Below are 24,425 nucleotides of genomic sequence, written 5' to 3'. Positions count from 1 at the left end.
CCAGATTGGAGAATCTATACTCGGCGAAACAAGACAGATATAGCCATCGAGCAGGAGACTGCTGATCAACCAGAATCTCTAGATTCGATTCCTGAACATCCTGAGGTATGTGATGAGTCTCCTTTGGTTCCTGAAGAGTCTAATTTTAATTCTCAGTCTACTCTTCCTTCTTCTAATAATGATATTGATATTCCTATTGCTCTCAGAAAATGCGTTAGAACCTGTACTAAACATCCCATCTCTAACTTCATTTCCTATGATTCTTTGTTTCCATCCTATAGAGCCTTTCTATTGTCTGTTTCCTCTGTTTCTGTCCCACAAGATTGAAAGAAAACATGTCTTGATAAAAAATGGAAGGCAGCCATGGTAGAGGAGATGAAAGCTCTAGCAAAGAATAAGACATGGGAACTTATTACTCTTCCAATGGGGGAAAAACCAGTTGGATGCAAGTGGGTGTTCACTGTGAAACATAGACCAGATGGTTCAATTGAAAGGTATAAGGCTAGGCTGGTAGCAAAAGGCTTCACACAGATGTATGGGGTAGATTACCAGGAAACGTTTGCTCTTGTTGCTAAAATGAATACCATCAGAATTTTACTATCATGTGCAGTAAATCTTGAGTGGGATTTACAGCAGTTTGATGTAAAAAATACCTTTCTACATGGTGATTTGGAAGAAGAAGTATATATGAAAATCCCTCTCGGGTTTGAGAATGGGAAGACCAAAGGAAAAGTTTACAGATTAAAGAAAGCACTGTATGGTTTAAAACAGTCACCTAAGGCATAGTTTGACAAGTTTAGTAAGGCTATGGTTTCTTTTGGAAACTGCCAAAGTAATATTGATCACACCTTATTTATAAAATACTATACCGGTAAAATCACTCTGCTTATTGTCTATGTGGATGATATTGTGGTAAGTAGTGATGATAGGGAAGAAATGATTCATCTGAAGGAACAACTAGCACAGGAGTTTGAAATTAAAGATTTGGGAAGGCTAAAGTACTTTCTTGGAATAGAGGTTGCCATATCAGATAAATGAATCTTTATTTCTCAAAGGAAGTACATACCAGATCTGTTGGAGGAAATAGGAATGCTAGGTTGCAAACCAGCAGAGTCTCCCATTGAGGCAAATCACAAATTGCAAACAGGAGTTGGGGGATCCGTGGATATTGGGAGATATCAGAGGTTGGTTGGTAGACTGATTTACCTTTCGCATACCAGACTAGATATAGCATATACAGTGGGTCTAGTGAGTCAGTATGTGCATGATCCTTGTGAACCTCATTTGGAGGCTATTTTTTGCATCTTGCGATACTTGAAATCTGTAGCTGGGAAAGGACTTCTTTTCTCAAAGTATGTCCATCTTCAGATTAAGGCATTTACAAATGCAGATTTGGGTGGATCTCTTGATGATAGGAGATCGACATCTGGTTACTGTACTTTTGTTGGTAGTAATCTAGTCACTTGGAGAAGCAAAAAGCAAAATGTGACAGCTAGATCCAGTACAGAGATTGAGTTTAGAGTAATGGCTTAAGGTATTTGTGAACTATTGTAGTTACGAGAGTTGATGGAGGAATTAAAATTGGTGGAAACTAGTGGTTTGTCCCTGTTCTGTGATAACAAAGCTGCCATCAGTATAGTTCACAATCTAGTTCAACATGATCGGACCAAACATATAGAGATTGACAGACACTTCATAAAAGAAAAAGTTGTTAATGGTTCCTTAAGTATCTCTTACGTAGGATCGAAAGACCAGTTAGCTGATGTGTTCACTAAGGGATTAAGTTGTAAAGTGTTTCATACCATAGTTTGCAAGTTGGGTATGTGCAACATACATGAACCAACTTGAGGGGAAATGTTAGAATCCCTAAATTAGCGTACATCCTTTAATCAGTGTAAATTAGCTGTAAATTAGAATATAATTAAGAATAATTGTATTTATTGGCTATTATTAATTTCCTAGTTAGTAATAGCCTTTGTATATAAATTAGAATACTTATAAATCATTTTATCATGAAGAAATATAAAAGAAAAATTTTCAAATTCTCTGTTTTCTACGTGTATACATATATATAAAATTTTAACTAGTGATAAATTTGTCAATTTTTAATAGAATGAAGGTATTTTTAACTCAGTAAAAATTAAGAGATTGAATTATTTTAAATTGAAAATAAAATTTTAATTATAATTTTTATTAAAACTCGAGATCATAAATAATTTAACTTTTTATTTATTATTTTTTATACACTCATCCTACTTAGTTTGGCTTGGAGGGTGTTTAAATTAACTTATAAACTTTAAAAATAGATAAATTTATTTATTTATAACAATTATTAAGCTTATAAATTGAGTTTATAAATATAAAAAAAAATAAAATAAAATAAAATAATTAAGAGACTTAACTTTTTATTTTAATACTTATAAATTTTATTTTTATAAGTTAATTTAACTGAATATTTTATTATATTATTTTTATTTAATTTTTAAAATTTTATCATAAAACTCATTTAATATTTTTTAAATTATTTAATAATAAATATATTATAAGTTATTTTTTACTAATTAATTATTTATAAATATTTTAATTAAATATATAATTATTTAAAATATTAAATATTTATAAATTTAAATTTATCTAAAACTGATTTCATAAATTAAATTAAACATTCTCTTAATTTAACAATTAAAAGCATATCCTCACCTGAAAAAGTTAATTTAGAGCCTTACCCCAATCTATTTACTTGATAATTGCATAATATATTTTAGTAAAATGTCGAAAAATCAAGTCATTGATAAAATCTACATTTATAAATTCAAAATCTTTTTAAACTGCTTGCCACTTTTATCGGGGGTTTGAACTGCTGCGTATAAATTTCACATCCGATTTTTATGCATAGAAACTCCCAGAAAAACCACGATGCTAACAGAGGAACTCCAAATCGATTTGCTGCGCCAGGTAACAAACCCATTTCTCTTTAGAGCCTTAAACTCCTAATTCTTCATCACTCTAAACCCTAATTGCCAACACCTTTTTTTTTTTTGCCTTCTCGTTCTCGATATTCAAATCTCAGATCTTAGTTCCATTAAGATTTTCATTCTTGTAGATAGAATTTCAGGCACTTTCTCTTGATTTACTGAAATAGAGAACTTGTAGTTTGATTCTCGAGGTTTGTTCCTGGCTTGATGATCTAATGTGTATAATTTAGCAGTTTTGGGTTGGGGTTGTTTTTATCTGGGTCTCTTGAAATTGGTGAGATTTGAGTTGGATTTTGTACTTTTCTGATGAAATTCTGGGTTTTTAAGGAAATTCCATGATTGTTTGAGTTAAATGGAGCTGTAGTGTATAATTCTGTGGAGGGAAAGTTGCTGTGGTATTTTTATCATTGAATGTTCTGATAACTCGGCTTCAAGTAAAAAGTGGGATTTGGAACATTTTAGAGAGAAGAGTCCAAAGGTTTGTTGCAGATGGGGAAGCCATTGTTCTATGAGATCATGGAAAAACCGGCTACTAGTTGTATAATAGGGATATGCAGTGCCATATGGTTCTATATACAGAAGAAAAACATTGGGTACTCCCATGTGGGTTTAAGTTATGAAACTGCCATTGAAGGGCACCATTGGAGGATAATCACTTCAGCTTTTTCACATATTAGTGTTCTTCATCTTGCTTTCAATATGAGCGCACTGTGGAGTCTTGGTGTAGTAGAACAGTTGGGGCACATGGGCCTTGGTGTGGCATATTATCTTCAATACACACTTGTGCTAGTCGTCTTGTCTGGGTTATTAGTATTGGGAATGTACCATATATTGATACAAAGATTCAAGGTAGATTACTTTCGTAGAGTGACAGCTGTTGGTTATTCTTGTGTTGTTTTTGGGTGGATGACAATTCTTTCCGTGAAGCAACCCTCCTCAAAGTTGGATCTTTTTGGATTTCTTTCGCTACCCATCAGCTTTGCACCTTTTGAGTCATTAATTTTTACGTCAATTATTGTTCCACAAGCAAGTTTTCTTGGTCATTTATCAGGAATTATTGTTGGGTATAGTATTGCATGGGGTTTGATTCATGGGATGAACAATTTCTGGGCAATCTCAATGCTGGGATGGATTGTCGTCATTTTTATGTTCAGTTTGAAGCGATCTGGTGCATATGATTTTAACTTTCTTGAGATTGAATCTGTTACGGATCCTTCATTGCCTTCTGTACGATTTCTTGGGAATGGTAGAACCTTGCAGATGAGTGCATTACCACTTGAAGGTGTTGAAGTTGTTTAAACTCTGGTAATGATCTTATTTCTTAGAATTGTCTTGACTTCATGAAGTTCCTTCCCATAGGATGTATGTTTTTGACCTGAGTGGTTTGCTAGGTTATCAGTTGTCACCCCCCCTATGGTTTGTCTGTTGTAGTGCAGATACTTCATTAATTCCCTTTTCAGATTCCTTGGTCTTTTTGATCTCATTGTTTTGATTTTGAATAGCTGGCATATTGTTCAAACAAATTTCCAGAAATAATATAAATGAATATAAGATATACTTGCCCTGTGTGAATTTTCTAGATAAATAAGGGGACTATACTATAGTATTGAAAGTTTGCATGACTGCATGCACTCTCACACACATACCCAAAAACACAGATATAAAAGACATGCTTTCTGCACTCAAGTCATCTTATATGCTACTTGTAGCTATACTTTCCCATTCACAGTACAGGTTGAGGATATTGTTAGATCAATATATGATTCATCATTATGATTACTGGGTGAGTCATAAGGCACTGAGTTTTTTGCCCTCATTTATTCTAGTTCCTTGAAGAGATGGTTAGAAAATGCGTTCAGTGTTTAAAATATACACTGCACTAGATGTTACACGCACAAGTATGTGTGTTCTATGCTAGATTTTACTGTATTGTTGCTAAATTCTCTCTCTCTCTCTCTCTCTCTCTCTCTCTCTCTCTCTCTCCCCCCCCCCTCCTTAAATTATTGTTATTCAACAACAACACTGTATAAATAAATGATTTGTGGGTGTAGCGGTTGTTGAAATTCATCTTGGCAATATCAAAACCTTGCAAATTGAATTTAGTAAACTTAGGAAATAGGGTATGGCATTTCTTGACATTGAGGTTGGGCATGTTTATTTATGCGTTTCTTTCCTTGCTTTTGCGACTTTTGGTTCCTACTTCTGATCATTTGTTGTTGGAAAGGACACATTCGTTTTCTGCCAGTGGATCCATGGATGACACCTTGCCTGAGTAAAAATTTTTTAAAGTCCTTGAAACATTGACATGGGAGGTTTGTGAATTTTTCCAAAAAGAGAGAGACAGAAAAGAGTAAGGGATTACACCATTGAAAATTGTTGGGCTTAATAGTGCTTTGACAGAAACCTCAAAATTAATAATGTTTTGAGATTTGGCAAAGCAATTGAAGTTGGCAAGAAAATTGAGGAAATGAGTTGGCCAAGAATTCAATACTCATTCTCGTTCCCCTTAGTTAAGTTCATATTTATCTTGATCCGGATTGAAATGATTCACGTCAGATGAATTAATCCCATTCCCTTCCTGCATCAGTTATTTCATTGTCATGGATCTGTCCTGCTTCCGTGTCTTGTTAACGTCAATAGTTTGGAACAAAAATTATTGAGCAGGACTATTGTATGGTCCTTCTCATACACATAATTAGCAATGGTAGTCTTGAATCTGGACATTGGCTGGTTTTGAAATCTTTCTTTCGTTTTCCTTCTATAAAACGGAGAAACCCTTGCAAGAGATGTAGTTGTCAACTGAGGATCAGAGGCTCAGAGGAGAGAGAGGGATCTAAATTTTTAACATATCTCAATTCAATGTTCAGTCATCTTCTCTCTATGCTATTCTAATCAACTTAGGTTACATTCTTTCTCCTTTTATCTTTCTCTATAAATCACAAAATGCAGTCTCTGTCATTCTGTCTCTGTTTTTTCATCTGCTCTTTTTTATTTCTCACCCTTTTTGAAATTTTACATCTCTCTATCTCCTAATCCCTTATCTCTCACATTTTGCCTCCTATTTTCCCTTGCCCTTGCTTTCTTACATTGTGCATCTCTCTCTCTCTCTCTTTCTCCATTGTTTGTAAATTTGCAATCCCAACAACCCATCCATCAATACCCCCACAACTACCTCTCCATCAAAATCCATAGCAATCTTCCCCGCCCACCCCAAAAAAAAAAAAAAAAAAACTTCCATCAATGTCTAGTAGAACAAATTTGCCTAATGCTCAAAATCTAAGGGAGACAACAACAAAATTTAGCAAATTAACACAAAATGAACTTTGAAGATGCATCAATTTCAAAAAATTAAGCAAAGGAGCACAAAATGAAAACTTCAATTGCACGTTTGTTTCGCTCAGTTGAAAAAAATGCAGCGGATTCACAATTGATGATGGTAACAGCATGGTCCTGCTGAGTGTTGAAGATGTTGCAAGAGCACTAACAAGCCTCAGTGGCCAAGGCAGTGTATCGATGAGGATGACAGTCTGAATAATTATGTGGATGGAATCGATGATCACACATGACGAAATTCTTTACAATCTGATTCTTCTATGTCATGACTTGTAACAAAGCCTAAAGCAAGAAATCCCCTTCCTACAGAGAAATTCGCATCTCCAAATCTTGAACTTAAAGCTTTAATGCTTTAATCTCGCTAAGGAATGGCTCACGCTCACAAGAGCACTGCTGCTTTTTCAGGAGCCATTGTTACTCCTAGTGAAGCCACCATTGTTCCTCATGAAGCTGGAAGAAGTCTTCGCAGTTGAAAGAAGAAGAAGGGGAATAGAGGAAGAGAAGCAGACATGAGATTTGGAGAAAAAGGTAAGGAGTGCTTGGAATATAGGAAAGTAGGGAGAGCATGTAGTCTAAGAGCGAAAGAGAAATAACACATGAGAGGGAGATTGAGGAAGGAAAATGAAAGAAAGGAAAGGAAAGAGGAATAAAGTGTGGACCATGGGGTGTGGGAGTGTTAAAGGAGGAAGGAAGGTATTATGGGGAGACTCCTGACAAATTAGCTTTTTATGATTATAGCGGCAATAATCTGACAAAGGGTGGGTTGTTCAGAGTAGACTCGATGAACAACGTGGATGGAATAGAATTGAGTTTTAGTTGTGTACATAGGGAAAGTCATGTGCATTGAAAAATGAAATCACTGACTTGGACAGGAATTTAGGGAAATTTCTACTCTTTAAGAGAAAGTGAAAAGAGGAAATGAAAGTGTTATAGTAGGAAGGTTTTTGGGGTTGGGGGGGGGGGGGGGTGTGGGGGTGGGGTGGGGTGGTGAGGCCTACAAATTTGTAATTTACAGTGACTTGTGCTTTATTATATAGTTATATAATTGGTCATAAAGATTTTTGGTTTACTTCGAATTAATATTTTTAAGTTAAATTCTAAATATTTTGATTTGGATTAAATTCTATAAGTTAAATATCAATTTTTGACCTGCATTACGAAATATGTGTTTGATTAATGAATTGGTAACTCTAACAGCTCTACATTTTCTGCTTCTACAATATAAACTAAAGTAAACCCTCAAGAATAATTGGTTTAAAGACATAAGATTATAATTATATATATATATATGTAGCATAAATGTAAGGATTCATTTGATGGCAAGAATTATAATCCAACAAGGTTTTTCTTTTTCTTTTTGATCTCATTGTTTTGATTTTGAATAGCTGGTATATTGTTCAAACAAATTTTCGGAAATAATATAAATGAATATAAGATGCACTTGCCCCGTGTGAATTTTCTAGATAAATAAGGGGACTATACTATAATATTGAAAGTGTGCATGACTGCATGCACTCTCACGCACATACCCACAAACACAGATATAAAAGACATGCTTTCTGCACTCAAGTCATCTCATATGCTTTCCCATTCACAGTACAGGTTGAGGATATTGTTAGATCAATATATGATTCATCATTATGATTACTGAGTGAGTCATAAGGCACTGAGTTTTTTCCCCTCATTTATTCTAGTTCCTTGAAGAGATGGTTAGAAAATGCACTCAGTGTTTAAAATATACACTGCACTAGATGTTACGAGCACAAATATATGTGTTCTATGCTAGATTTTACTGTATTGTTGTTAAATTCTCTCTCTCTATCTCTCCCCCCTCCCCTTAAATTATTTGTTATTCAACAACAACACTGTATAAATAAATGATTTGTGGGTGTAGCGGTTGTTGAAATTCATCTTGGCAATATCAAAACCTTGCAAATTGAATTTAGTAAACTCGGGAAATAGGGGTATGGCATTTCCTGACATTGGGGTTGGGCGTGTTTATGTATGTGTCTTTCCTTGCTTTTGCGACTTTTGGTTCCTACTTCTGATCATTTGTTATTGGAAAGGATACATTCGTTTTCAGCCAGAATTCTCTTATTTAAACTTAGTTATGAGTGGATCCATGGATGACACCTTGCCTGAGTAAAAATTTTTTAAAGTCCTTGAAACATTGACATGGGAAGTTCGTGAATTTTTCCAAAAAGAGAGACAGAATTACAGAAAAGAGCAAGGGATTACACCATTGAAAATTGTTGGGCTTAATAGTGCTTTGAGAGAAACCTCAAAATTAATAATGTTTTGAGGTTTGGCAAAGCAATTGAAGTTGGCAAGAAAATTGAGGAAATGAGTTGGCCAAGAATTCAATACTCATTGTCGTTCCCCCTAGCTAAGTTCATATTTATCTTGATCCGGAGTGAAATGATTCATGTCAGATGAATTGATCCCACTTCCTTCCTGCATCAGTTATTTCATTGTCATGGATCTGTCCTGCTTCCATGTCTTGTTAATATCAATAGTTTGGAACAAAAATTATTAAGTAGGACTATTTTATGGTTCCTCTCATACACATAATTAGCAATGCTAGTCTTGGATCTGGACATTGGCTGGTTTTGAAGTCTTTCTTTCGTTTCCTTCTATAAAACAGGGAAACCCTTGCAAGAGATGTAGTTAGCAGCTGAGGATTAGAGGCTCACTGGAAAGAGAGGGATCTAAATTTTAACATATCTCAATTCAGTGTTCAGTCATCTTCTCTCTATGCTATTCTATTCAGTATTAAAAGAAAATTATCAACTTAGGTTGCATTCTTTCTCCTCTTATCTCTCTATAAATCACGAAATGCAGTCTGTCATTCTGTCTCTGTTTTTACATCTCTCTATCTCCTAATCCCTTATCTCTCGCATTTTGCCTCTTATTTTCCCTTGCCCTCGCTTTCTTACGTTGTGCGTCTCTCTCTCTCTCTCTCTCTCTCCGCATCGTTTTGTAAATTTGCAATCCCAGCAGCCCATCCATCAACACCCACTACCTCTCCGTCAAAATCCATAGCAATTTAAAATATATAAAAAAAACCTTCCATCAATGTCTAGTATGACAAATTTGCCTAATGCTCATAATCTAGGGGATACAACAAAATCTAGCAAATTAACACAAAATGAACTTTGAAGATGCATCAATTTCAAAAAATTAAACGAAGGAGCACAAAACGAAAACTTCAATTGCACGTTTGTTTCACTCAGTTTTTTAAAAAAAAAAAATGCAGCGGATTCACAACTGATGATGGCAAAAGCATGGTCCTGCTGAGTGTTCTAGATGTTGCAAGAGCACCAACAAGCCTCAGTGCCCAAGGCAGTGTATCGATGAGGATGACAGTCTAAATGATCATATGGATGGAATCGATGACCACACGTGACGAAATTCTTTACAATCTGATTCTTCTATGTCATGACTTGTAACAAAGCCTAAAGCAACAAATCCCCTTCCAACAGAGAAATTCGCATCTCCAAATCTTGAACGTAAGGCTTTAATGCTTTAATCTTGCCAAGGAATGGCTCAAGCTCACGAGAGCACTGCTGCTTTTCAGCAGCCATTGTTACTCCTAGTGAAGTCACCATTGTTCCTCATGGAGCTAGAAGAAGTCTTCGCGGTTGATAGAAGAAGGTTTGGGAATAGAGGAAGAGAAGCAGACATGAGATTTAGAGAAAAAGGTAAGGAGGGCTTGGAATATAGGAGAGGAGGGAGAGCGTGTAGTCTAAGAGGGAAAGAGAAATCGCACATGAGAGGGAGATTGAGGAAGGAAATGAAAGGAACGGAAAGGAAGGAGGAATAAAGTGTGGACCGTGGGGTGTGGGAGTGTTAAAGGAGGAAGGAAGGTATTATGGGGAGACTCCCGACAAATTAGCTTCTTATGATTATAGCAGCAATAATCTGACAAAGGGAGGGTGGGTTTTTCAGAGTAGAACAACGCGGATGGAATGGTATTGAGTTTTAGTTGTGTACATAGGAAAGTCATGTGCAATGAAAAATGCAATCAATGACTTGGAGAGGAATTTAGGAAAATTTCTGCTCTATGAAAAAAGGAAATGAAAGTGTTATAGTAGGAAGGAAGGGGGGGAGAGGACGTACAAATTTGTAATTCTTAGTGACTTATGCTTTATTATATAGTTATATAATTTGGTCATAAGGATTTTAGGTTTACTTTGAATTAATATTTTTAAGTTAAATTCCAAATATTTTGATTTGGATTAAATTCTGTAAGTTAAATATCAATTTTTGACTTGCATTATGAAATATGTGTTTGATTAATGAATTGGTAAAAACAGCTATACATTTTCTACTTCTACAATATAAACTACAGTAAAACCTCAATAATATTTGGTTTAAAAACATAAGATTATCTTAATATATATATATATATATATATATATATATATATATATATATATATATATATATATATATATATTAAGATGTATTCAGCCATGATAATATAATATAAATGTAAGGATTCATTTGATGGCAAGGATTATAATCCAACAAGGTTTTTCTTTTTCTTTTGGAAGCAATAATCGAAGAAAGTTGAGTGAAAATGGTAAATTACTCTAACTTGATTAATTAAAAAAAAAAAAACTTTAGTTGCCTATCATTAAATTTGAAAAAGAAATTAAAAAAAAAAATGCTAACCAATTCCTTAGTAGTAAATTTCATTACACATTTTTTTTTTAATTGAGGTTGAAAAACTTTGCTTAGGGTTTACGGGTAAGCGTCTTTCCTCCCGAAATTGGTGGTCATTAAAAAATTAAAATCAAAATCATAAATTTGAGTTGATTACATTCATAACTTGATAAAATAAATAAATTTTCCTCAAATTAAATAACACATATGAAAAAAATAAGTGAAAATTAACTTAACTCAATGCTGTTAGAGTTATCTCCAAGGTCTCGAGTTTGACTTTAATAAGAGCCAATTGTAAGAAAAAAAAAAAAAGACCTAAATTATTAAGGATAAACTAAGGGTGGCAATTCGGGTTGATGGATCATATTTGTGTCGTGTCAACACGCGATACGAATACGATTAAAATCATTATGAACATGACATGATTAATAAATAGTGTTAAAAATTTAAATACGAGTATGACCCTTCTATTATATGGGTTACATGACATGACACAATTAATATTAAATTATATTAGGTGTATTCAATACGACATGACTCATTTAACACGAAATAACCCATTTAACACTGTTTGACACGACTTAACCCATTTAACATGCTATATAACTGGGTTCATGGGTCATAGTAGGTCAAATGAGTTACACGTGATATGAATATTAAATCGTGTCATAAACGTGTCAAGTCAGGTTAGCGGATTAATCCGTAACACGACACGATTATAACCGTCTCATAAATAGGTCGATACGAATTCAACATGAACACAAATAAACTTAATCCAAGCTCTATATTTTCGTGTCATGTTCGTGTTATGTTCGGGGGTCGTGTCTAAAATTGCTACCCCTAGGATAAATTATATTATTATATTTTTCAAAAGAATGCTACCCCTAGGATAAACTATATTATTATATTTTTCAAAAGAAATAAAAAAAAATGATTGTTAGGTATGCTGATTTTAATTTTAAAATTTGGAGTTAGATAAAAATGGATTGATGGTATTTTTTATTTTAATTTTCAGTAAAATTTCATTTTTCTGTTATTATGATTTTTTATTTGGGAGAAAAAGGGGACAAGAGAAAAAGCATAGAGAGATAAGATAGAGAGTATAGAGAGACCAATTTATAGTTTTTAACAAATTTTAAGGAGAAATTACAAAGATTAAAAAAAAAAAAAAATTGTGCCTTAAGATGGTATGTTTTACATAGAGTAGAATTTAAACTAAAATGACCCATTTTATAAAGTTTTTAAGTATAATTATCCCAACTTTACAATTTTGGAATGGGATAAATTGAGCTTTGTTCTCATTTGATTTCTACCACCACTATTATGATGCAATTTTACTAATGCAACACAACAACTAAATAAATCCCAAACTAGTTAACAGTCACCTATATAGATCCCAATTTTACTAATGAAAAACATTGCAAAAAATTCAGACAAAAGGTTGTTACTATTGTGATGAGAAACCATGGCAAAGTTTCCCCAAAATGCCTTCTGATGGAACTTTCCAAAATTTCCTGAATTTATATATTAACTTTAAAGTTTCTATACACAACCCAAGTTCGTCACTGGTGTCCAAATTTGTCTGGTGTAGCACTAATTATATCAATGGCCAAATTCAGGGTCTCAAATTTACCTTCTGGTTATTCTCAGAACCCAGAATTAATAACAGCTGCCAATATCAAGTAATCCAACTCTAAGCTTCTAAATGAAATTTACTTTATTGCCAACAAATGATATAGAACTCTTTCACAGTCTACCAACAGCTGCAACAAATCTCAAGAATCAAATGCAATAGCTAGTGATGGAGCAGCAGATGCTATGAGCATTGATGCTTTGCCATTTCAGTCATCCTGCATCATCTATGATTAAGCTTCTCCTATAGCAATGTATGCACTGTCGACCAGGAGTAGTTGATTCATCTGCAGATATTGTCAAAACTCAAAAGGTCTGTTCATAAGCTCCTTATGCATAGCACCAAACATGAACTGAAACTTAAATCTTTACTGGGACAAAAAATTTCCAAGGTATTCAATTTTCACAATTCTTACCATTTCTTTATATCTTCACTACAGTCTTCATGATTGGAAGTTCCATTAACATGGGCCAAGCCAGTGGTAGAACCACCCTCTTGAACTCCTGGATTAAGAAATTGAGAAAACCCCTGGCCGATAGATTTCCACAAACGTGTTGGCAATGAAGACTGCAAACTACCAGCACTTTCAAATGATGATGGCTCATATGAGTGAGCAGAAGCAGGATTCAGTTCAGAGAATCTGACTGCACCTAATAGTCGCTCTGGAAGCTCTGACTCAGTTTGACCCTCAATGACAAAAGCTAAGTCAACAGTCAGCATTGTGATGTAACCAAATGCCAGATGAACAATGGCACTTGCAACTACAGAAGACCCGATATCCACATCAACTTCAAAAAAATTCTCTTCTACACAGTATCTACAGGTAAGGGCACGCCCAATTATACATACAGCCTGCTCCCCAACTGCCGTTCTTACAATCCAGGGGCCTTTGACAATGTTGGCAATCAGTTTAAGCCTTGACTTTCTGAACCCATCATCCCCTCTCAAGAACTGGTCCATCAATGATCCCTCTGGAACTGGTTCTGTGGTAACAAAATAGGCCACCGCACTATAATTATCCTTGCTGGGTACTTGTAGATTAAATGCCCAAACAAAAGGCTTATCATGAGTTGGAAACTCATCGTCTATAACCTTCCTTACACGGCTATTTGGATTTTTCAAAATCTCTGCGATCTTTGTAGAACCTTTAATCCAGTCAAACCCAAGAGGCTGTAGAAGACATTCTTCAGCAGGAATTTTAACCTTGGTTGTCAAGTAATCTGGACCCCTTACCATGAATTTGTCTGCAGGTGGGGAAGCCCAACCATTTGGACAATTATCTGGTTCAAGTAGTGGAACAGCCCCCTCTGATTTGGTTCTCTCTCTCCATTCACACTCGCTTTTATCACCAGGGCTGGCCATATGGTCCTGTTTTGCATAGATGTTAGGTGTAGCAGATAATCATAGAGTGAGAATATGCAAGCAACAAAGGATATATATATATATAATTCATGTCTTCTACTTTTATACCTTTACAATTGACAAGACACTCCACAACTCTTGCAATCATGCCCGGATACCAGAAAAACAAAGCATATAACAAAATGGCAACAGACATATGATAACTGAAAGAAAGTACATATGATACAGATTGCAGATCAGTGTAAACAAGCTCTTATAAGTTTCATATAAGTTATGGTTTCTTTAAGACATTACCAGCAGCCAAAATGAACTTCCTTTTGAGAAATCTAAACTGAGGCAAGGTAAAAATCATTTTATACACCATAATAGCTATGCTAACAAAGACGACGACGACAACAACAACAACAACAAAAGGGAGCAAATGCAGCAGGTAAAAAGTAAAATGCTAGACCTTATCTTGTTATGGAGTTGCACCAAAAATTTATTAACCATAAAAACAATAATAGAAGAAAAGCGAAATATCCCCATGGCTTCATAGAATATTTATTGGACAAGTCTAAGAAAGAAAGGAATGGCCCGTTTTCTCTTCCAGATACAGATAGATAATTACATCCAAAGCAGATTATCCCTTTCAGGTATTATAGATCAATCCAATAAGGCAGTTTGTCCTATCAATGTGAGTTCATTAGCTGGACCAATTGTGAAACCTAGCTATCTTGCTATAATAAAAACCATCATATTATGAATTTAGCAAAAACGTCAGTGTTGCACCAATCAAAGCCAGATTTAGCAATGACTAAAAATTACCCTTCCATACCCATCAAAACATAAAAATAGTAAAAAAAGAAAGCAGTTGCTATGTTCAGTTAGACAATTAACAAGGAAGAGAAAACCTCAACCTTACTAAATTTCTGAATAAATTTTTTTAAGGCTGTGTTGACTTCAATATTTGGAGTCTTCAACCATCTAGAAACAAATACCTATTCTATCTCTTCAAGTGCATATGTAATTAGCATTAGGGTAGATATTCTTCCAAAGAGAAAATAATTAATTCCCAAATCTGACTATTTTTCCTACAAAAATATTCATATATGCTACCATAATTATACAGAAAAATAACACAACCAAATAAACCAACACAAACCCATAAAATCGACTACATTTGCAGAGAATTACAGTAAATCAATTCAAAGAAAACTTGCAAATACTTCAACAAATTAGCAAAATCACAATGAAAGCAACCACCATTTCAACAATGAAACACGCACAAACACATATCTGTTATCATCACTACAAAAGTATGAGTCTCAATATTAGCAACGTACCCACTTAGGGAAGCTGCCAAAAACCGTACCAGATTCCGAGCCAGAAGGGAAACAAGCAAGGGAATTTAGACAGTAAAAAATAAATGACAAGCAAAGTTGGACGTCAAGCTCTAACCTTTGATGGAAAGGAAGAGAAGGGTTACTGAGGAATGAAGATTCTTGGACACCAGGACAATGAAGAGATGTATAGATCACAGAAATCAGGGTTTAAACTTTAAAAGTTCAGAAGAGACTTGAATGAAAGCCTTTAGTTTCTATTAGCTTCTATTAATTCCATATTTTGATAAATTAGTTTATTTTATCTTAACTGGCAACTGGCGAAGCAGAGGAAGCTTATATGCTAATAATGATATGGCTTGAAGAAAATCTACCTGATAAACCGGTGTCCCTGTTCACCGTGTTCCGTGACAGTCCGACTAACTGGCCCTTTTGACCTATCATACGGACGCGCCGCATTAATAAATGGATTAAATTACTAAAACACCCAGGAAATTTCTCAAAATACAGTTATATCCTTTTTAAAAAATAAATTAAATAATTATTCACTTTATATATTTTAATTATTTAATCCAATTATTATATTTTAATATTAATTTTGAATTAAAATAATATTTAGTCTCTCACTTTAAATTAATGATTAAAATAATAAAATTTAAAATGAACAAAATTATATATTATATATTATTTTTATTAATATCATTTCACATTTAAAGAATTAGGGATATATATAAAAATATTTTTAATGTATTAAAAATATTATTTTTAAAATATTTCTAAATATAGTTAAAAACCAATTAATCAGAAATGAAAACTATATAAAAAAAATGATAACAAGAATCTCTACTAATTGGATTGGCATTTTTGGGACTGCTTTTGCAAGTTTACACCTTAGTTGACATTTTTATTTCTTATAATATGATCAGTGAATTGAATTTTGGCTTAAACTTTAATGACAGCAATATATTTATTAGGAAGTTTAATTTAATTTATTTTTAATTTTTTATTTAATTTAATTTAAAAATTTTAATTTAACTTAAAAATAAAAAAATAAAAAAAATAAAATTTCTTAATTTTAAGTAAAAAAACCAATAAATTTAATTTCAAATTCAAAAAATTGAACTTTTTGATTGTTGGAATGTTGTGATTGCCTTTTTAAGTTTACACCATAAGTCAAGTGAGTCACATACTTATTTCTCATAATAAGATCAGTGAATTGAAATTTTAAAAGTTTAAAAAGTTGAATTTTAATGATTTTAAAGATAAAAATTAGAAATTCAGAAATTTAACTCTAACTATTCATTGGTCTGCTTCACAATTTAACCGATTCAGTCCAATTTTTTAAAACATAGGTGCAATATTGTCTTTTTCAAAACTCAAATTTAAATGCATAATTACTTAATGAGAATTAGTCGGTTTAGAGTTTTTCTTTTATAGAAAATTTTACGATTTTATAATAAGTATAATATAACTTTCATATATAAAAAATTATAAACATAAACAATTTCAGAGAAGAATAATCTTTCATTAGTTTTTTACATTTTGGATGATTAAAAAAAAAAAAAAAATCCTTCTGTAACATTGCTATCTATAGAAAAATATCAACCATTAAATGTTATTAGAGGAACATATTATACTATCAGATTCTATTACTAGAATATCATTACTTATTCTTGAATATCCAAAGTTTCTCGTCAAAAGGAGTTAACGATTTACACTATGGTAGTGTTTGGTATGAATGAATTCTATAAAATTTTATGGAATTCATTTATAAATTTAAAATTTTAGTGTTTGGTATAAATGAATTCTATAAAATTTTGTGAAATTCATTTATAAATTTAAAATTTTAGTGTTTGGTGTGAATGAATTCTATAAAATTTTGTAGAATTCATTTATAAATTTAAAATTTTGGTGTCTGGTTTAAATGAAAATTCATTTGAAATTCTTAATAATCAATTCCATTGAATTTATTATAACTAAACTAAATTTCATCAAAGTTGATAAAATTTACAAATGAATTCCAAACTTAAAATCATAAATATTTTAAGTGACAAAATTATTCTCTTATTGTATATCATTTTGTTTTATTTTATTTATTCCAAACACAAATTTCATTCCATTTAAAATTAATTTCATATTTAATATAAAATATACCAAATAAAGAAATTCATTTGTAAATAAATTCTATCATGGAGTTCATTTATAAATGAAAATGAATTTTAGCATAGAATTGAACCAAATAAGATCAAATTTTATAAAATTTGGTGGAATTCATTTATTAATCTAAAATTTTAGTATTTGGTTTAAATAAAAATTCATTTGCAATTCTTAATAATCAATTCCATGAAATTTATTATAATTAAACTAAATTCCATCAAAATTGATAAAATTTGCAAATGAATTCTAAATTTAAAATCATATATATTTCAAGTGATAAAAATATCCTCTTATTATATAGTATATTATTTTATTTATTTATTCCAAGCACAAAATTTATTTCATTTAAAATGAATTACATATTTAATATAAAATATATGAAACAAATAAATTCATTTTCAAATCAAATGAATTTTATCATAGAATTGAACCAAACAGGCCGTATATTTCAAAGTTCAAAGAGTCCATCAAATATAGCAAGAAACAAATAAAAAACTTATTAAGAGGAAGAAAATAAGACTCCAGTAAGGGGGAGTGTAGGACCCTAATATTGGGGAGTAGGGATGGCAATAAGTCGGGATTTGCAAAGACCCGGCAAGCTAATCGAACACAAATAGGATGAGTTTAGGTAGTATATAATCGGGTTTAAGATGTGTTTGGATTTGAGAAATAATATCCCAAATAAGTTCGTGCTAAGTTCAAGTTTTGCATGTTGGATATTTGTTATTCGAATTTATTTATATGAATAATTAATTTTATATAAAATATATGTTTTTAAATAATATTTATAAATTTTAATATATATTATATATTAAATAAATAGAATTTAAATATTTTATAAAATCAATAAATTTTTAAAATATAAATTATTAAACAATTATTTTTATTTAAAATATGTAACATTAAATGGGTTCGGGTATTTGTTGCACTCATTTCATATAGGCATTTTAGGGTAGTTTTGTATTCATTTTGCCCTTATATTTTTAGCTTTATTTTAACTTGTTTATTAACTTTAGTTACTTTATATTTAATTTTTATAATTTTATTGTTTTTAATAGGTTTTGTAGTAAATTGAAGGTCAATGAATACATTAGGAGGTGATTTGAAGAAATTTGGAGCCTTTTAAGTATGGAAAAAAGTTAAAAAAATCAAGCCTTAGAAAATTAAGTTAGCCAAAATTTACTTGAGATCTTGCTTATGATATTGCTTAGGGTATGTTATTTTGCTTAACCTAAAGCCTGGGGCAAGTCGCAGGTCAAGCGCCTCTTAATTCTAACATATTCAGAGTTTTATTCTCCAAACCTGTCGATATTTGCTTGGGGTCTTCCTTAAAATCCTACTTAGAGTAAGCGGCAATGCTTAAGGTGCAATTTAGGTCAAGCTATAAGTCAAGTATGAGCAGAAAAACTCATTTTAACACAAATCTACCGAGATTTACTGAGGGTCTGCTTAACCTTTAGCAAACAGGGCATATAGAGATCGAAATTTGCTGAAGATGTTTTAGGGTAAGCAATACTCTAAGCAGACTACCCAAAATGTGTAAAACTCTGCTGATTTGGACATTTTTATACCTCATTTCCTATACACTCCTTGGCACTTATCTATTTTTAGGGCAACTTTTTGAGATCATATAAAAGCAACATTTTCTAGTTTTTGTCACAAGAAGTAACAAGAAGAAAGAAAAGAAAAAAAAAATCATAAATATAGAAGGAAGGAAGGATGCTATCAATTTTGAAGAAAATGAGCTACTGTCGCCATTTCTGGAAGCTCCAGGACTCAGAGTTTTGAGTTTTTCTACCTAGGTTTTTCTATTTTTAGTTCTCTTATCATGTTTTTATTTAATTTTCCATCAATTTCTCTTGTAAATACCAGTATTAGTGAGTAGAATCTTTGGATTTCAGAGTTAAAAAATATGCTTTAGATTAATTTGTGGATCTGGATTAGTTATTTTCATATTTTATATAAATATAAGTTTTGATTCTTTCCTTGTGTGTCTAATTTACTTGCCTAATGTTACTACTCATTGGGTATTGTGTTAATCTTTGATTGAAGGACCAAAAGGTAAAGATCATTGATAGATAATCAAGAATTAGAACTTAAAATCACATAGATTTATAAATAAACTAGGGTTTTAAGAGGATTTATTGATTGATTATAAAACTTAATGGGTTTTAAGTTAATCAAATATCGTACAAAAGTAGGTTTAGTTTTCTTAAAATACACTTTGATTTGCTTAAAAAAGATATCAAAACAATCTAGGACCGATTACCTTTAAACTCTATTTTCCCTTAAAATTGGAAAAACCAAGATAAATCCCAATTAATTTATGCATCAACCCCCAACTCTAGAATCATTTTACTATTAATTAGCATTTAATTTCAATTACCCATTATTAATTTAGTTTAATTGCATCTAGACTAAGAATTTATTCGCTTGCTCTTTACTTATTTTGTTTAGATTGATCAATATTACTTTGTTCATTTACATTTACATCTTACTTTCATTGATCATTAGCCTAAATAATCGTTTCATTCATAGTTTCGTACTCAAACGGCAAATCCTCATAGGAACGATACTTGACTTATCACTTTATTACTTGATACGAATCGTATATTTACGGATTCATGCATTAGTATTTTTTAGGTAATAATGATCGAATTTGAGATGAGTTTGAGTATTAAGAATATTAATTAGATTTAGGTTCGAGTATAGTGATTTTTGTGAGTACCTTACCTATTGCTATCCATTGGGGAGAGAATTATATCCGTTCACAATGGATATAGATACAAGGAGATAAAACTAGATTTATTCTAAATGGATATAATTTAAAATTTTACTAAATAAATAAAAATAGTAAAAAATAACAAAAACAAATAAAAAAAAATTTAATATGGGATAGCCACATGAGAAATTTATTGATAGTTAAAAAAAGAAATTTAAAGGAGAAAAGAAAAAAAAGCAAAGAAAAAATGGATGATAAGAAAGATGGAGGAGCGAAGGAATTTGTGCTAAGATTTTAAATTTAAGTTTTAATAAAAGTTTTTAGTTGGAAAGGGATAGAAATGAACAATATTAAGGATTCCTTTAAGAGTTATTTCTTGTTTGAGAGTTTAATCAGATTAGGGGGAAAAAGTTGTTTTTCCAAATTTCACTTTTTTTTCTTATTGAAATTGAAAAATTGGAAGTTATCAACCCATAATATTAAACATTTATTTTTAAATATAATTATTGTACCCTTAATATTTAAAATACTTTTATATTCTTGAAATTTCCAAACTTAGTAAATTAATTAATCTCAATCTTTTACCCAGTTCTATGAATTAGATAATGTAAGTGTTTGAAACTAAATTAATAGTTGGAAATATGGTTTAAGTCACCCATGTAGATCAATTGTATCTATTAGACTTGAAATTAGTACCAAGAACAATCGTATGAAAAGTGTATATTGTCAAAAGATGTAACTGCATAAAGAAATGCAAATCTTATTAATAGTTATATATATGAAGTGATTCAACTATTAGCCAAAAGGTGCTATGACTTTATAAATAGCTAAGCTTTTATCTTCATTAGAAACAGAAGAAAAAGAAGAAAATCACATACAGAGTGAAGTGTGTGTACTGAGTGGTGGTGCATTGGCTTTTTCTTGGCGTCCTTAAAAGATTTCGCTTGATTCATTCATAGAGCGTTGATTATTCTATAAATAAGGTACACATTTAGACTGTGAACTAATTTATATAGTTCATGTTATTCATATGATTATATGGTAGACTAGTGAAACAAATATGGTAGAGATTCTTGGGGTTGTATGAACATGGATTAAGATCCATGATTTGAATCTATGTGTTGAGTCTTTATAATTTTTCTTCATTGGTATCAGAGCCCTAAGTTTTTTGTTTCCTAGTCTAATTAACATGTATATAGCATGTTTTATTATTATTGTCAGTATTGATTTGTGAATCTTGTGGATATTTAAAAAAAAAAAAAGTTTCTTCCTCTTTGCAAAATTGTTCAAAATACATTATGTGATTTCCAGATCTTATTATTATTATTATTACGAATCGAATCTTGATTAAAATTTCAGATTCTAGAAAAAAATTTTTTTCAACTATTTTTTTTTTTTGAATCTTTGAGCAAATGAAATCTAGAAATTTTGTCTATGAACAATTGCAAGTAAGGGACCATTTCAAACCCATTTAAGCTGATGGTAGTTGCTGTATGTCATGTATGTATAGTTGGCATTGTTATGCTCTGTTGGCTAGGCTTGTCAGTGACTTGTTGCTATGCCTAGAATGGTTCCACGATCAAGTAGTGTCACACAATGGTGGTTGTTCCAAATGCACGCCAGTGGCCAGTGACTGCCGTTGGACATTCGACTGGTGTGGAGCTGCATCTTGGGTGGCCAAAATTGGCAATCTGAATTTCTGATCTACCATGTTGCATGAAATATCTAGAAAGGAGAGCCGGGGATGCGTGAAGGTCACTTGCTTCGTGGCAGCCGGCCATGGTCATCGTGATTACCAACAGAAGGTGCCAACATCGTTTAAATCTATGTCGTTGTTGTATGGGTGTCCTACAAATCATGGTTCTTCAATGGAAGGAAGAGGAAGAAAGGGCATAGCCCATTGCCCATGTTCTCCAAAGAAATTACAAGTTATGCCATTAATATAGTTGCTATTGTTTTCAACATATTTACAACTCTGCCACCGTCTCTTTTGGCCATGGATGTTAATGTAAATCACAAAAATGCAACTTCCAATGATTTACAATCAATGCCACTTGACTTTCCTTTTTGACGATTGAATTAAAAAAATTCCAGATTTGATTTTTAAATCCTAATTGAATTAGAACTTGAATTAGTAATTTTTAATTCTAGTCAAAATTGAGATTTAAATTAAAGTGTTTAATTTAAACTAATTATAGAAACATTGTTTTCTGGAATTAACACAAGGTGGCTTGTAAACTTATTTGGTAAGGACATAAATTGGCATTGAATTAAATTGTTTAATTCAATATTGTTTTAGAAAATTTGTTTTCTAAAATAAATGAAATTTTTTTAAGGGCAATTAAAAAAAGTTATTGAATAAATTATTTAATTTAAATTTTTTTAAAAAAAAATTGTTTTCTAAAATTAAAAATGGCAAACAATGGAGCGGATAAAATTAATTTGATGAAATCAATTAAAATCAGTTTTAATTGATCTCATTCAAATTAATTGTATTAATTCTAAAATTGTTTTAGAATTAATATTCCTAATATGATTAGGAAATGAAATTAAAAGTATTTAATTCATTTATATTTTAGAAAAGGAGTTTCCAAAATTATATGGTGCAAACTAAAATTAATACTTTGATGAATTCAATTAAAATTAGTTTTAATTGACTTCATTGAAAATTAATTGAAAATTAATTTTAGCTTCTAAATTTATTTTAGAATTATATCTCTGATTAGATTAAACATTGAATTAAATTATTTATTTGATGTGAATATATATGTGATATGAATATGAAATTTTTGTTGTTTAATTTCACTTATGGTGTCATATATATATATATATATATATATATATATATATATATATATATATATATATATATTTGTTGATATCTTTTTAAGTTATTTATATGCAAATAATTATGCATATAAGACATATATATATGTGTATGCGTATCTTACAAAATATTTCAATATTTGATATTGAATATATTGTTGATTACTCTTAAATTTAAATAATTTAAGATTATAGTTCCTTACATAATTAATTACATTAAACTTATTGCACATTAAAATTTTAGATGATGATTGGGAACATAGCAAACTTTCGATTCTAAGTCTAATGTGGAATAAGTGGTAATATAATTAATTATTGCATAGGATATTTATGTATATGAATTTAGGATTTATTGCATATTGTCTCATATTGGTTTATATTTATATATCAATATGATAATCCCACTTGTCCTGAAAGAGTAAGAGACTTTTAATTTGCCTATTAACTATTGGGGTAATAAATTATTTACCACTACATTTGTGCTTAACTAAGTTTCTCTAAATCAGTTACTACAACTCTATATGCGTATAGACTCGTAGAAAACCTGACTTAAGTGCTATTGAAACTTTAAGAGTGTATTATTTTTTGTTCACAATCCTTCTTATTAATATGAAAAATTTGGTCTAAGGGAAAGAAAATGAATCTATATAAGATATTCAGAACAATCAAAATGACATTTTTATAGGTGAGCAAAATAATGGCATGTTAACTAAATTTGAATCATTAAATGTCACATTCTTAGAGAATGACTTTCCTTAATTTGGGTGAGATAGGTCAAGATCTATCTTTATATGAAATTATGGACCATGTTGCTTTCGCTATACAACCTGAAATGGATTCTTCTCCAAGTAGGAGTATTTCAACTGACAATCAAACAAGTTTCAATTGTTATCGAAATACAACTTGTAATGAATCCATATTAAATTTCTCATCCCAATGGAGGTAACATAAACATTGATGAGTCAATTTATCAATCTCAATCACGAGATCAAGTCATATAAACATTTTCCATTGTCGTTTTGAGATCAAAGGGGAAGCATTTATAATTACTCCATAAGATAAAGAAAAAGGTGATAATAAGTATGTCCCTCATATGTTGTGCCAAGGATGAATGGCCTCATATGCCTTGCTAAGAATGAATGAATTAAGGCAATAGAAGAAGAGGTAGATTTTATGAAATCAAACCAAGTATGTGAATTGGTTGATTTGGCAAAAAAAAAAAGTGAATGGGAAAAGTCCCCTATGCTAATTATATTTGTTATATTATTGAGTTGGTTAGTAGATACCAATCTAATTAAAGACTCAACATTGGTAAATAGTTAAGAAGATACTAAGATATCTAAAAGCATATTGATACTAAATATAATTTTATTAGGGACATGATTACAAGAAAAAAAAGATGAACATAAAGTACACATCTATGTATG

At 31.3% G+C, this 24,425-nt stretch overlaps 3 protein-coding genes across 5 annotated transcripts; 2 read left to right on the top strand and 1 right to left on the bottom strand.

Annotated features, from left to right (window-relative positions):
• Positions 1-363: 363 nt before the first annotated feature.
• On the top strand, positions 364-1,533 carry LOC131183065 (uncharacterized mitochondrial protein AtMg00810-like). Its single transcript, XM_058152911.1, has 2 exons — positions 364-755; positions 1,056-1,533. Exons 1-2 carry the CDS (start codon positions 364-366, stop codon positions 1,531-1,533), a joined length of 870 nt encoding a protein of 289 aa, XP_058008894.1.
• A 1,285-nt stretch (positions 1,534-2,818) lies between these two features.
• On the top strand, positions 2,819-4,532 carry LOC110644068 (RHOMBOID-like protein 13). The gene has a single exon (XM_021796680.2). The coding sequence runs from the start codon at positions 3,465-3,467 to the stop codon at positions 4,272-4,274; it is 810 nt and encodes a 269-aa protein (XP_021652372.2). The 5' UTR covers positions 2,819-3,464; the 3' UTR covers positions 4,275-4,532.
• Positions 4,533-12,477: 7,945 nt separating this feature from the next.
• LOC110644071 (protein ENHANCED DISEASE RESISTANCE 2-like) lies at positions 12,478-15,568 on the bottom strand. 3 transcript variants are annotated; one of them, XM_021796685.2, is made up of 3 exons: positions 15,297-15,563; positions 13,025-13,977; positions 12,478-12,895 (listed from the first exon to the last, which is right to left on the bottom strand). In XM_021796685.2, coding segments are annotated over exons 2-3 (948 nt in total). In that variant the 5' UTR covers positions 13,972-13,977; positions 15,297-15,563; the 3' UTR covers positions 12,478-12,894. The 3 variants fall into 3 exon arrangements, with proteins under 3 accessions (XP_021652377.2, XP_021652376.2, XP_021652375.2); XM_021796684.2 differs by having other exon boundaries at positions 12,478-13,977; positions 15,412-15,568; XM_021796683.2 differs by having other exon boundaries at positions 12,478-13,977; positions 15,297-15,562.
• Positions 15,569-24,425: the final 8,857 nt, after the last annotated feature.

This window comes from Hevea brasiliensis, chromosome 1 (genome assembly GCF_030052815.1).
Source record: "Hevea brasiliensis isolate MT/VB/25A 57/8 chromosome 1, ASM3005281v1, whole genome shotgun sequence".
Taxonomy (NCBI): Eukaryota; Viridiplantae; Streptophyta; class Magnoliopsida; order Malpighiales; family Euphorbiaceae; genus Hevea; species Hevea brasiliensis.
Note: the sequence above shows the minus strand (reverse complement) of the source record. Positions and strands in the feature narration are given on the sequence as shown.

Coding starts and splice junctions, on each gene's coding strand:
- LOC110644071 (XM_021796684.2), bottom strand. CDS start 13,971: ATGGCCAGCCCTGGTGATAAAAGCGAGTGTGAATGGAGAGAGAGAACC.
- LOC131183065 (XM_058152911.1), top strand. CDS start 364: ATGGTAGAGGAGATGAAAGCTCTAGCAAAGAATAAGACATGGGAACTT. Junction 756..1,055: donor TACAGATTAAAGAAAGCACT/GTATGGTTTAAA, acceptor TATTTCTCAAAG/GAAGTACATACCAGATCTGT.
- LOC110644068 (XM_021796680.2), top strand. CDS start 3,465: ATGGGGAAGCCATTGTTCTATGAGATCATGGAAAAACCGGCTACTAGT.